Source organism: Chrysochloris asiatica, unplaced genomic scaffold (genome assembly GCF_000296735.1).
Source record: "Chrysochloris asiatica unplaced genomic scaffold, ChrAsi1.0 scaffold00003, whole genome shotgun sequence".
Classification (NCBI taxonomy): Eukaryota; Metazoa; Chordata; class Mammalia; order Afrosoricida; family Chrysochloridae; genus Chrysochloris; species Chrysochloris asiatica.
This window is the reverse complement of record NW_006408521.1, coordinates 31,313,502-31,326,831: the sequence shown is the minus strand read 5'-3', so window position 1 is coordinate 31,326,831 and position 13,330 is coordinate 31,313,502. Positions and strand designations below refer to the sequence as shown.

Sequence of the window (13,330 nt, the reverse complement as noted above, 5' to 3'; positions counted from 1 at the left end):
CCTGTAGGTCTTTCTTTCAAGAAGTATCTTCTGTTCTTCTAGCCGCTCCAGGCTGGTCTGCTCTGGTCTGCTCATCCTTTCAAGTGGAAATTTCCCATCTCTGAAGATCAGGCTTCCACCTATAGTCTTATGTAATGCAGAGGCTCTGCAGGAAGCCTCCTTTACTGGCTTGCAATATAGCTCTTGCTAAGACTTCCAGCACAGTGTTGAATAGGAGTGGTGACAAAGGGCATCCTTGTCTGGTTCCTGTTTGAACCAAAGCTTTTTAATGTAAGGTTAAAACATTTTTATTAGACTATTGGTTACTCTGGTAGCATAGTGGTTACGAATTGGGCTGCGAGCCGCAAGGTCAGCAGTTCAAAACTACCAGCCGCTCCGTGGGAGAAAGATGAGGCAGTGTGATCCCGTAAAGATTTACAGCCTCGGAAACCCTGTGTAGGGTCGCTATGAGTCAGAACCGACTCCACGGCACACAACAACAACAACATTGGTAACTTAAAGGAGCTCTAGTAGTGTAGTGGTTACAAATCGGGCTGTGAACCGCAAGGTCAGCAGTCCAAAACTACCAGCTGCTCCGCGGGAGAAAGATGAGGCGTTCTGCTCCTGTAAAGATTAACAGCCTTGGAAAACCTGTGTAGGGTCGCTATGAGTCGGAACCGACTCCACAGCACATAACAACAACAACAATTGGTTACTTAAGTTCGGTTCTTCATACCTAAGAATATAACAAATACAGTTTTGGGGGAAGATTTAAGTAATTCATGTAGCTTTGGGTATACTGCTACATGGATACTGTATAAATGAGAAGTTTGGATAAACTCTGCTATTTTGAGTGTTGGTCTCCAATCAGGGGCCTTTTAAATGGCAAACTCGGAGTCAGAAGTAGTCAATAATTTGAAGAATCCAGGGTTTAATGAGGTGAGGTTTTATCTGTCCTGTTCCATATACAAATATAGTTGGATGACTTTATAGTAAAGTGTTATATATTTTTTCCCATACCTTTATTTCCTGAGATTGTTGGAAATGGTCTGTTTTTGTCCTGGGAAGGCAGCCAGCCTCTGGTGCATGCCCCCACCCCCATCTCCACCCCACACACAATTGTCTGTTTTCCCAAACAGTCTGTATTCTCCACCACTCATCTCCTCAAGAAGGAATGAATTCACACACCATGCCAGCTGCATTTAAAGGCGCTCAGAGAAGGGTTAGGGGCGTGATAGGAGCCTGTTAGAGAGCTTCACTCTTCTGTGGGTACAGGGCCTTATGCTGTCTTCTAAGAGACCAAGGAAAACTCTGCTGCTGACCTTGGCTATGTCATTGGTGATAATGCCACTGTATGGTTTTTTAAAGGAAACCTGGTTGAAACAAACATCAACCTTTTCACAAAATGACCTCGCGACTACACTGCAGCATTCTGAAGGGCCGTGAGTGGTGCAGATGCTGTGTGCTCAGCTACTGGCCAAACAATGGACTGTTTGAGCCCACGCCGTGGTGCCATGCAAGAAAAGCTTGGCAGCATGCCTCCATAAAGATTATATACCCCACTGCCATTGAGTCCATTTTGGCTCCTAGCCATCCTATAGCACAGAGAAGTTAGAACTGCCCCTTTGGGTTTCCAATACTGTAAAACTTTACGAGAACACCTAGCCTCATCTTTCTACTGAGGGGTCGCTGGTGGGTTCTGACTGTTCACCTTGTGGTTAGTAGCCCAATGCTTAACTCACTGTGCCACTAGGGTTCCTTTACATAAAGATGACAGACAAGAAAACCCTATGGGTGGCCCTTGTCAGTATCTGTGATGGTGGCTGTGTGCTGTGGAGTCAGTTCCGACTCATAGTGACCCTGTACAGGGTTTCCGAGGCTGTAAATCTTTACAGGAGCAGAACACCTCATCTTTCTCCTGCAGAACAGCTGGTAGTTTCGAACTGCTGACCTTGCGGTTCACAGCACGATTCATAACCACTACGCTACCAGGGCTCCTTGTCAGTAGTCATGGCTTTTAAAATAGTTTACGCTCTGGACCTAAACTCACCCTCATGGCTCAATTTTCAGCCAAGCAGTAGGTAAGTATATAGGGGAGACAGAAACACTAGTGAGGCAGACACACCATTCAAGAGCACAAGGGCAGTATTTACCTCAGGACAAAATTCCAAAGGGTTGGGAAAGAAGGCAGAATGGAAACAGTCACAAGGAGGAAGTGGGCTAAGTGATGTGACTTGGAGGGGATTACAGTCATTGAAATGAAATGAAATGTATATAATGTGTTGACTGTAAAACTGATGACGTGCTCTATAAACCTTCACTCAGCTCACACACAAAAAATAAAAACTTCACTCAGTTTTTAAAAAACAAACAAACAAAAAACCCTGTGGAACTCAGTTCTGCTAGTGGGGTCATCGCCAGGAGAAACAGTTTGATGGCCAGAGTTTTGCTTGGAACTCTGGCTGCAGTTAATAGGAACCAGCCAGAAGTAGCTTAAGCCAACCTAGGGAATTCAAGTAAGAATATTGGGGTCCAGAGGAGGGAAAACAGTCAGGAGCTAGGGCAACCCTGGCATCACATCAAAATCAGGCCCACCAGTTCCAGGAATCCCACGTGGGTCCTATCTTTGAGTCAAAGGGTCTCAGGTGTCTGGGTAGGGTTCACTCTCTGAGGTTCCTCACTGCTGGGACATGGCTGTCAGTATCTGTAGTCTAGGCTTTTAAAACAATTGTAAAAAGAGAAGCTTTGAGTAATATGCTGGCCCCAAAAGTAGAGTTTTGTAACCTACTTAACATCTCCCTCTAGAGAAGAAAAAGAAAAGCTATTGCCAATTCATAGAAATGAAGACTGGTTTCTTAGAAAAGTACTTGCAGAGAAAGCAAGAAAGTCCTTCTCGTAGATTCTCTTTTTCCTTTTTTCTAGTCCTTCCAAATACAGAACAGCACTGATAACATATCATGGCTATTTTCAGATTTCCTTGTTCTGTAACAAGCTACATTTCATTTTTATAAGTAGAAAATAATTAACCACATCAAGTTGGGGGGAAAAAAATTTTTTTTTTTACAACAACATTCAAAACATTGCTGTGTTTTGAAATGAAAACTAAAAGACTAATAATAATGAGGTATTTGATTTATCATCAGAACTAACACAACAGGCATCAGAAAGGAGCATTCCATCTTAAAGGGCTGCTTGTATTTATAAAATAAATGGACTGTTGTCTTTTTTTTTCTTTTTCCAGGTATATTTTTTTACAATGGGCATCCAGTAAAGCAGGTAGATATTTTGGGAACTGTAATTGGAGTGAAAGAAAGAGATGCTTTCCACAGTTACGGAGGTAAGAGCAATTGGAGCTTTAGTTTATGTATTAGGACCCCACTTAGCTGAAAGGAGAATTACAAGCAACCCCATCTCTTGTTTGATTCTCACAAAGCCCACCTACTGGACTCTTCACATCAAAGAAGGGAGCCTGTATGAGAACTTCATTTCCTCCCTAGAACCAGGTCAGGTCCTAGGCCTGGGACCTCAGGGGGCATCAGTTAGCCCCCTTTCCCATTATAAATTATTTCAGTGGTATGCATAGCTGTCTCTCAATAAACAATACCCTCAGGGTGGGTGTCCTAGAATAAAATACATCTGTGGGCTCTGAGAAAGCAAAAGTCATTGGAATGTTGAATGAACTGAGAGTAAACGTGCTTTTAACTCTTGTGTTGCCTGTTCAAATGGAGAGTTGCCTTTCTCCCCAGGTCCTCAGGTCCGCCTTGTATTAGGCTGTCTGCTTAGCCTGCTCTGACTGCCTCACCACAGGCCTGTGCTGGGGGGTGGGGGGTGGGGGGTGGGGGGGTGCTTCCTGCTCACACTGTCTGACTCGCCTCACAGCTAGAAACAAAAGACCTATGGCCCTTAGTGGCCCTACAGGGATGGTCATCTCTGGGCCTTCCTGCACTCAAACTTCAGGGCATCTGACACAGGCCCTACAGGGAGAGATACAAACTAGTGGAAGTCCGAGCACCTGGCCGCAACTCCAGCTCACACCTGTTATTGGGTGCCGTGGAGTCAGAAACCCTTTATGACTCAGAAACCCTCTGCAGGATTCCCAAGGAGTGGCTGGTGAGTTTAAACCGCAGTCCACTGCTTTATCCCACAGAGCCACGTCAGGACTAGAACAGTGTTCATATGCACATATTTCTCTTTCTCTCCATATAAATCAAGATTTTAAACTAGCCAGAGAAATGGTGTACCTATCATACATTTTTTAAACTAAGAATGTCTCTATTGATGTTGCTGTTGTTAAGTGCCGTCAAGTCTGTTCTGACTCATAATGACCCTGTAAAGGGGCCGACCTTGCAGTCTAACCCATTAACCCGCAGCAAACCCACAGTGCCACATTTAAAACGAGAGAAAATTCAAATCAACTACATAAAGGTCATGTGTTGTTAGCTGTTGCCCAGTTAATTCCAAGGCATGGCCGCCCTGCCTACAACAGAACGGAACACTGTCTGGTCCTGCACTCTTCTCACGGTTGTTAGGCTTCAGTCCATTGTTGCTGCCACTATGCCAGTCTGTCTGGTTGAGGATGTTCTTCTTCGGTGATTCTCTGCTTTACCAAGCATGCCGTCCTTCTCCAGGTTCTAGTTCCTCCTGATAACATGTCCCAAGTACCTGAAATGAAGGCTTGCCATCCATGCTTCTAAAGAGCATTCTGGCTGCAGGGTAGATTTGTTCATTCTTCAGGCAATCCCTGATAGATTTAATATTCACCAATACCACAACTCAAATCCTTTTGTTCTATCTTCCTTATTCATTGTCCAGATTTCATATGCATATGAAGTGATTGAAGAACACCATGGCTTGGGTCAGGCATACCTTATTCCTCAGAGTGACATCTTTGCTTTGTTAAAGAGGTTCTGTGTTGTATATTTGTCTAATGCAATATGCCCTTTGATTTGCTGACTGCTGCTCCCATGACTGTTGATTGTAGTTCCAAGTAAAATGAAATCCTTGGCAACTTCAATCTTTTCTCTGTTTATATTGATGTTGTTTATTGGTTCAATTGTGAGGATTTTTGTTTTCTTTATGTTCAGGTAGTGAAGGCTATAGGTTTTTTCATCAGTAAGTACTTTAAGTCCTCTTCACGTTCATCAAGCAAAGTTGTGTCATCTGCGTATTACAGTTGTTGATGAATTTTCCTCAAATCCTGAGGCCTTGTTTTTCATGAAGTTCAGCTTCTTGGATGATTTGCTCAGCATACAGAGTGAATAAGTATGGTGAAAGGATACAGCCCTGCTGCACACGTTTCCTGATTTGAAACCCTTGCTCTATTCCAATGAGCATATTGGTCTACTTGCATATTGGTCTACTTACAGGTTCCGCATGAGAACAATGTATGTGTCTGGATTCCTATTTTTCATGTATCCATAATTTGTTATGAAACAGTCAAATGCCTTTATCTAGTCAGTAAGACACAGGTAAACAATGGGCTCAATCTTAATGATTGTGGGGACGGTGAAAGACTAGGCAGTGTTTCCTTCTGGTGTGCATAGGGTCGCTCTGAGTCAGAACTGACTCAATACCTAACAACAACAGCAAACATCTTACTGGTATTCTCTGTGCTCAGCCAAAATCTATCTGACATCAGCAGTGAGATCCCTGATTCCACATCCTCTTCTGAATCGAGCTTGAATTTCTGGCAGTTCCCTGATGAGCTTCAGCATGTGATATTAATGAGATTGTTTGCTTTTGCATTCTGTTGGGTGTTCTTTGGAATGGGTACAAGTATGGATGTTTTCCAGTCCGTTGGTCAGGTAGTATCTTCCAGATTTCTTGGCATAGATGAGTAAGTGCTTTTGTTGTATCCTTTTGTTGAAATATCTCAGTTGGTGTTTCGTCAATTTCTGGAGCCTTGGTTTTTTCAATATCTTTAGTGCAGCTTGAACTTTTCCCTTCTGTACCATTGGTTCTTGAGCATATACTATCTCCTGAAATGCTTGAACCAATTATTTTTGGTAGAGTCACTCTATAGATTCCTTTCATCTTCTTTTGATGCTTCCTGGGTCATCCAGTGTATTTTACCCATAGAATCTTTCTATATTGCAACTTGAAGCTAGAATTTTTTCTTCAGTTCTTTCATCTTGAGAAATGCCAAGCATGGTCTTACCTTTTGGTTTTCTGTCTCCAGGTGTTTGCACATTTCATTATAATATTTTGCTTTGTCTTTTCTTGAACACTCTTTAAAATCTTGTGCTCTGCTCTTTACTTCATCATTTTCCTTCCATTCATTTTAGCATCTCTCTGTAGGACAGCAAGTTTTAGAGTTTCTTCTGATATCCATTTTGGTCTTTTCCTTCTTTCTTGTCTCAGTGACCTTCCTCTTTCTTCCCATATGATGTCATCCCATAGCTCCTGTCATCTTCAGCCATTAGTGTTCAGTGCTTCAGGTCTGTGTTTGTGAAGAGGACTTGAAGCACTTACTGATGAAGAAATCTACAGCCTTCACTACTTGAACATAAAGAAAAATCCTCACAACTGAATCAATATAAACAGAGAAAAGATTGAAGTTTCAAGGATTTCATTTTACTTGGAACCACAATCAACAGGTCAGGTGGATTTACTCAGGCTGTACTTTGGCTTCTATACTCTTTTTAATTTTCTGCAGCTTCAACTTGAACTTGTGTATGAGCAATTGATAGTCTTTTCTGCAGTCAGCCCCTAGAGCCTTGTTCTGACTAATGATTGTGAGCTTCTCCATCATCAAAGGTCATTTGAAACCCCACAAATCAGATAAAAATACTGTTAATATTTGAATGAACATCATTCCAAACTTAGAGGTCTTTTTAATATAAAAAAATATATCTACGCCATTTTTCCTCAGTACTATTATGCATATTTCTTTCACTTCTTAATAGTTCCATAATTAGGCTTAACAATCAATATATACATTGAATGTGGGATTCCCTATCCACAATCCAAAAGAATCTAATATTAAGCAATGATTGTCTTAAAATCTTTGCTGTAATATATACTATTTAATATGTTTTCTATAAATTAGATCATATGCTGTTATATAAAATTTTTATTTTACAATGACCCTACACAGGTTCGTTGTGAGTCGGAACCAACTCAATGGCACTTAACAACAACTCTATCCTTTAACAGCAATGAACATCATAAGAGCTTCACTATGAACTTTTTTTTATTTTCACATCTTATTTTATTACAACCAGTTCCATATTTATAAACATTTCAGTTATTTCAAATTTTCAGCATCATCAGAAGTATTGCCATGACCTGCCGTACACATAAAATGCATGTATTTGCCTACTTTTTTCTGTTTTTCTTCTTAGAACATATTACTGGAATTAATTACTAAGTCAAATTTCCAAATTTGATTCGTTTCCAAACTTGCTCCTCACAAGGGTTGCTACTGAACAGTACATGTGGGTATCAATATTTTTATCACTTGTCATCCTAGGAGTAGCTTAGGAGCTCTGATGTGCCATAGGTAGGGCAGAGTGGGCCGTAAACTGAAAGATCAGCAATTCTAGCCCACCAGCCACTCCAAAGAGGAAACGAGCTGATGATTTGCTGCCTTAAAGATGACAGCCTAGGAAACCCTATAAGGCAGCTCTCTTCTCTCCTGTAGATTACTGTGAGTTAGAATCGACTCGAAGGCACAAAACAACAGCAAGAAATAGTGACCCAAATCCATAGCCAAGTCTCTAAATTTCTCTAGTATCAAAACCAAATGCCATGGGAATTGTTTATTTTATTTTATTTTTTGCATTAGGTTGTGAAGTTTGCCAGACCAGTATTCTTTTTATAGCCAGGATATAATTGTTTCGCTTATAAAAATATACGGCATGTTTTGGTTTACTGACAACCTCTGCAACTGTAAGGACTGGGCAGAAACTTTCACACACAAAAACTGCATCCTGGTGAGTTAGTGAGCTAGTGAGGGAACAAATGGTGACAGGAGGCTGCACTGTGAGTTCCTGTACCTCTGACCACAGATCATGTGATGCTGTCTAGTTCCATGGCAGGAGAGAAAGAATGAGTGTATGTCAGCAGTCATTGAGATGGAGCACACCACTTTTAGGAGAGAAGGGTGGATAGGAATCATTGGTTCCCTGGAGGTAGGTCAGTGAGTTGGTGCCTGCAGTACGTTGAGCTCATATATAACTTTGACAGATGCAGACAATCAGTTTGCACTGGTGTCTGGTAAGAGATTGTTCTTGAAGGTGGAAGGAGAATTTGCTCCGGATTGGGCTCGCCAGGCTATTGAAAACTGTCATGTTTTAGTATGGCAAATGCAGTGACCTGTGCTCAGTCGCCAGCAATGGGAAATCTCTCTTCTTCCTTTTTATGCGTTGCTTGCAGTGGATGACAGCACTGGAGTTATCAACTGCATCTGCTGGAAAAAGTTGAGCCATACCGAGACTTCATCAGGTAATGATTTTTATTTGTCATCTCTCAGTGGACATTACACAAGGTGGTTCATCAGAAGAGGGGCTCAAGTGTTCACATTTATCCACTAATGAATTATACTGATCATCACTGGATTGCGAACCACAAGGATGGCAGTTCAAACCTACCAGATGCTCCTCAGAAACCCTAAATGGGGTCGCTATGAATTGAAACCAGCTTGGCGGCACTTAACAACAACAACTTGAAGCATTGGACTTAGTAGACCTTTGGCTCCTCTGGGGAGCAGTTGGCTTTCTTTCTCTCATCTCTTTGGTGCTCTAATATGGAAATGTGAGTAGGATACTTGTTAACTGCTGCCGAGTCAGTTCCGACTCATAGGGATCCTGTATAGGGTTTCTGAGGAACAGCTGGTAGGTTTGAACTGCTGTCCTCGCAGTTAGCAGTCCAGGTCTTATCCTACAGCGCCACACCAGGACTCTAATAGGATACTGGAAAGTTTCAATCATTCATTTTACTATGTCAATTATTATGTAAGTCAAGGTTTGTTTTTTTTATTTTAGGCTAATTGTCAGTAAGGTCAGAACTCACTTCCTCCAAGCATACCAAAGAAAATTCTGAAGACTTCTGTGTATGGTGTTGGTGGTATGCTGTGGAGTCGGTTCCGACTCATAGTGACCCTGCATAGGGTTTCCAAGGCTGTAAATCTTAGGGGAGCAGAAAACCTTATCCTTCTCCTGTGGAAAAGCTAGTAGTTTTGAACTGCTGACCTTGAGGTTAGAAGCCCAACTTGTAACCCCTACGCTACCAGAGCTCTTTTGGTTGTCACTAATTTCTGTGCTGGCATGATCTAGATTTTCTGTAGTTTTTAATATGTTCAAGTAAATATGCCAGGAATTCTAAGCTAGATAAGAAGGTAAAATCGTTTTCCTTTGGAAATTAGCTGTTAATTAATATAAACTGAAAAGGAATTTTTAAATTGTATATTGAAGAAATTGCCCGTAAGTGAAGCAGCATTTGGTGTGATTTGAATGTATATGAATCATTTTTGGGACCTTTTCAAGGATCCCTGGTGGCACAAATGGTGAAGTGCTTAGCTGTTAACTGAATGGTTGGCAGTTTGAACCTATCTAGGGGTCCTGGTGTAGCCATGCAGTACAAACACTGGGCTGCTCACCACTGCTGCTCCTTGGAAACCCTGTCGGGTCGCTGTGAATCAGCACTGACTTGGTAGCACTTACCAGCAGCAGCAACAGCAGCTCCATGAGAGAAAGGCTTGGCGATCTGTTTCCATCAAGATCACAGCCAAGACAATCGAGAGAGCAGCTCCACTTGGTCACACGGGGCTACTGTGAGTCAAAACTTTTCAGGTTGCCTAAGGTCAGACTGCAACGTCATTTGAACTGCAAGGCCATTGGTTCAAGCTCACCAGCTGCTCCTCGGAAACCGTATACAGGGTCACTATGGTTTGGACTCAACTTGACGGCACTTCACAACAACAACAAAGGTCATAGTGGAGTCCTGGTGTGGCCCTGTAGAGAAAGGCACTGGACCGCAAGGTCTGTTTGAACTGCAAGGTTGGCAGTTCAAATTCACCAGCTGCTTCTCAGAAACTCTACACAGGGTCGCTATGAGTTGGAACCAACTCAACAGCACTTAGCAACAATAAGGTCATAGTATGAAAGAAAATATCCTACAATGCTGACTCTAGAGCAGCCTACAGAAACTGGGACCTTCCTTTTTTGTGTTCTAAAACATGTGTAATGTGGTGGGATCATTGAATAAATGTAGTTTATTCTACTATTTAGCTCCTTGTGTGTGTTCTACACAGTGACAGAGTCTAGCTCTTGGAGTAGTTTTTTCTTTCCTTTTGCCACTGCAAAAGGAGTCTGTCAGAATCTCAACCTGTAGTAACTATACTGACAGATGCAATGCTTCTGTGCTTACTTTTTTCATGTGTTCACATTGAGAATTTTACGTAAGTTTCATGTAACTTTGATATTCCTGTTTCCTAATTTGGAAACATTTAAATCAATGGAAATCATTTGCTGAGGGTGCTTTGTAGTTAGTAGAAGTTAAAAGGACAACAGAGATACGGGTTTTCATATATACCTAGGGTATTAAAATCGTTTATAGATTTATGGTTGCCATATTATTTCAATCTTTAATTAGAAGGTGTAGTTTGATGTTACATACTTGTTTTGGTATATTTAAAAAAGGGAAAGATTAGTAAACTTTCGTATAAAAGGCCAGATACTAAATATTTTCAGGTTTTTGGCCTGTGTAGTCTTTGTCTCAAGGAGCTCTGGTAGCATAGTGGTTACGAATCGGCCTGCTAACCTCAAGGTCGGCAGTTCAAAACTATCAGCGGTTCTGGGAGAGAAAGATAAGACTATCTGCTCCCATAAAGATTTACAGCCTCGGAAACCCTGTGCAGGGTTTATGAGTTGGAACCGACTCCATGGTACTTAACAACAACAGTCTTTGTCTTATCTATTCAGCTTGCACAAAAGCAGCCACAGACAATGTGTAAATAAATGAATGTGACTGTTCTAATAAAACTTTATTTACCTGAGACCAAAAAGAACTAGTTAGTGCTTGACTACCACTACCAGCAATTCTGACCAGGACCATAATAGATGGGTCCTGATAGACTGGAAGAGAAACAGAACAGACCTCAAATTCTGAGTAAATCCAGGCTTACTGGGCCAGTTGAGACTGGAGGACTCCCTGAAACTGTCACCCGGAGGTGCTTTCTAAATACTGAACTGAAACTAACCCCTCAGGCCACCTTTTAGCGCAATAACAGATTGGCACACAAATAAAGGATATTATCCGTAAATATGGTGCTTCATTCAGAAAACCATGTGTTGGAGACCAAAATGGTTAACAATTAGTCTAAAGCAAAGATGAGAAGATAAGGGGACAGGGAAACTAGAGCACTGGAAAGGGAACACACTGTAATTAAAGAGAACGGTGATATGTGGAAGAGGTAACTGATCATCACTGAACAGTTTATGTACAAATTGTCAAGTGAAAATTGAATTTGCTGGGTAAATGCTCACTGAAAACAGTAAAATATATTTTTTAAATTATTTACAAAAACAGGTTATGGACTGGTTGGACCCATGGGCTATAGTTTATTGACCAGTTTTAGACTTTAATTGTCAAAATTAACATTTTACAAGAAATCTCATTAATATTATAAAATATATATACTTTTTTTTTTTGATAAAACAACTCTTAGTAGTGAGAGTGAGGTTTTAAAAATACTATTAAGTAGATGAATAAATGAACAATCCTAATGATGGTTGTTGTTAAATGCTGTCGAGTTGGTTCCAACTCATAGGGTTTCCAAGGAGTGTCTGGTGTTTTTGACCATCAACCTTGGAAATTACTATAAGATTTTAAAGAGAGGGTGAGAGTACAAGGAGAAAGTCTGAAAATTGTTCTCTTCATGTTACATATGAAGTTATGTTTTCAGTTCCCAACTAACCCCTTCTCTCCTTTTAATTTTCCTCAATTTTAAAGCTTTCTGTGTAAAAGTATCCAATGAAGAGTGATTTTTAAAAATATAGCCTGAATCAAAATCATGTTCCAGTCAAAGTATAAAAATATAACATTGACTCATAAATGTCGTATTGAATATACTGCTTAGACTCAGCTCTAAGAGCAAAATTCAGAAAGCTTAGCTCTTAATGTCAGACTTTTAGAGGGGTTTATCTGTTCAGGGTGGCATAGGCTCCTTAAAATGAAATTCTGTCTCATTATAGTCATGACATTAACCTGGGCGTGCTTTCCTCAGACTAGCCGTCACAGGGATAATTTCTCTGAGGTTACATGAAACATTTACTACACCTATAATTTGTGAATAATGGCAATGAAATTGAAATTTATAAATATCTTGAAATTCAGTGTAGAAGTAGAAAAGGACTTAGTGATAGGAACACAGATGGAATAGACTTTCTAAAAAATTATTTTCTTCTGGGATATTGCTAAGAATATATCCAGTAGAACATGTACCAATTCTACATGTACATTTTAGTGATACTTAATTACATTCTTCCAGCTGTGCAACTGTTCTCACCTCCTTTAAAGAATTGTTCCTCCCCCTTGACAGAAACTCATTGCCCTCAAAGTTTTCATCTTTCAAGTTGCTCTTGTCAGTTTACTCCGGTATTTGTTGTTGTTGCTGTGTGCCATCAAGTCGGTTCCAACTCATAGCAACCCTGTATAGTGTTTCCAGTGTAATGCTGTTGGATAATGCACTGGACTGCAAGGTCAATTTTAACCACAAGGTCAGTAGTTCAAATGCACCATCTGCTCCTTGGAAACCCTATACAGGGTCACTATGAGTCAGGAGTGACTCAGTGGCACGTAACAACAACAGGGTTTCTCAGAACGTCAGATGAATTTGTACCACTAGCCTTGCTGTTGGCAGTCCAATGCCTAACCCACAGTGACACCAAGACTCCTTACACTATGGAAGATATTAATAAGAGAAACTGTCTCGGGCAAAAGAGGTACCTGAGAATTAGATACTTTCTGCATAGCTCTCCTGTAAGACTAGGGTGGTGGTGGCTATGTGCTGTGGAGTCAGCCCTGACTCGTAGCAACCCTGCATAGGGTTTCTGAAGCTGTAAATCTTTACGGGAACAAAAACCCTTATCTTTTTCCCATGGAACAGCTGGTCTTTTTGAACTAATAAACTTGAGGTTAGCAGCCTGACTTGTAACCACTATGCTACCAGAACTCCTACTGTAAGAGGGGCTACTCTAAAAAATAGTGTATGTGTGTGTATATCTATACATGTTGTTATTGTGAAGTGCCATTGAGTCGGTTCCGACCCATAGAGACCCTATATAGGGTTTCCAAGGAGCAGCTGGTGAGCTTGAACCACTGACCTTGCAGTACAAACAGATTTGCAGTC

The 13,330-nt window shown here is 41.0% G+C and overlaps 1 protein-coding gene across 1 annotated transcript in view; it reads left to right on the top strand.

Annotated features, from left to right (window-relative positions):
- OBFC1 (oligonucleotide/oligosaccharide-binding fold containing 1) overlaps positions 1-13,330 on the top strand; it is a 51,243-nt gene that overhangs the window by 7,042 nt on the left and 30,871 nt on the right. Inside the window, exons 2-3 of the mRNA XM_006831478.1 lie at positions 3,221-3,316; positions 8,356-8,424. Coding sequence (XP_006831541.1) covers positions 3,221-3,316; positions 8,356-8,424 — 165 coding nt within the window. The remainder of the gene's footprint in view (positions 1-3,220; positions 3,317-8,355; positions 8,425-13,330) is intronic.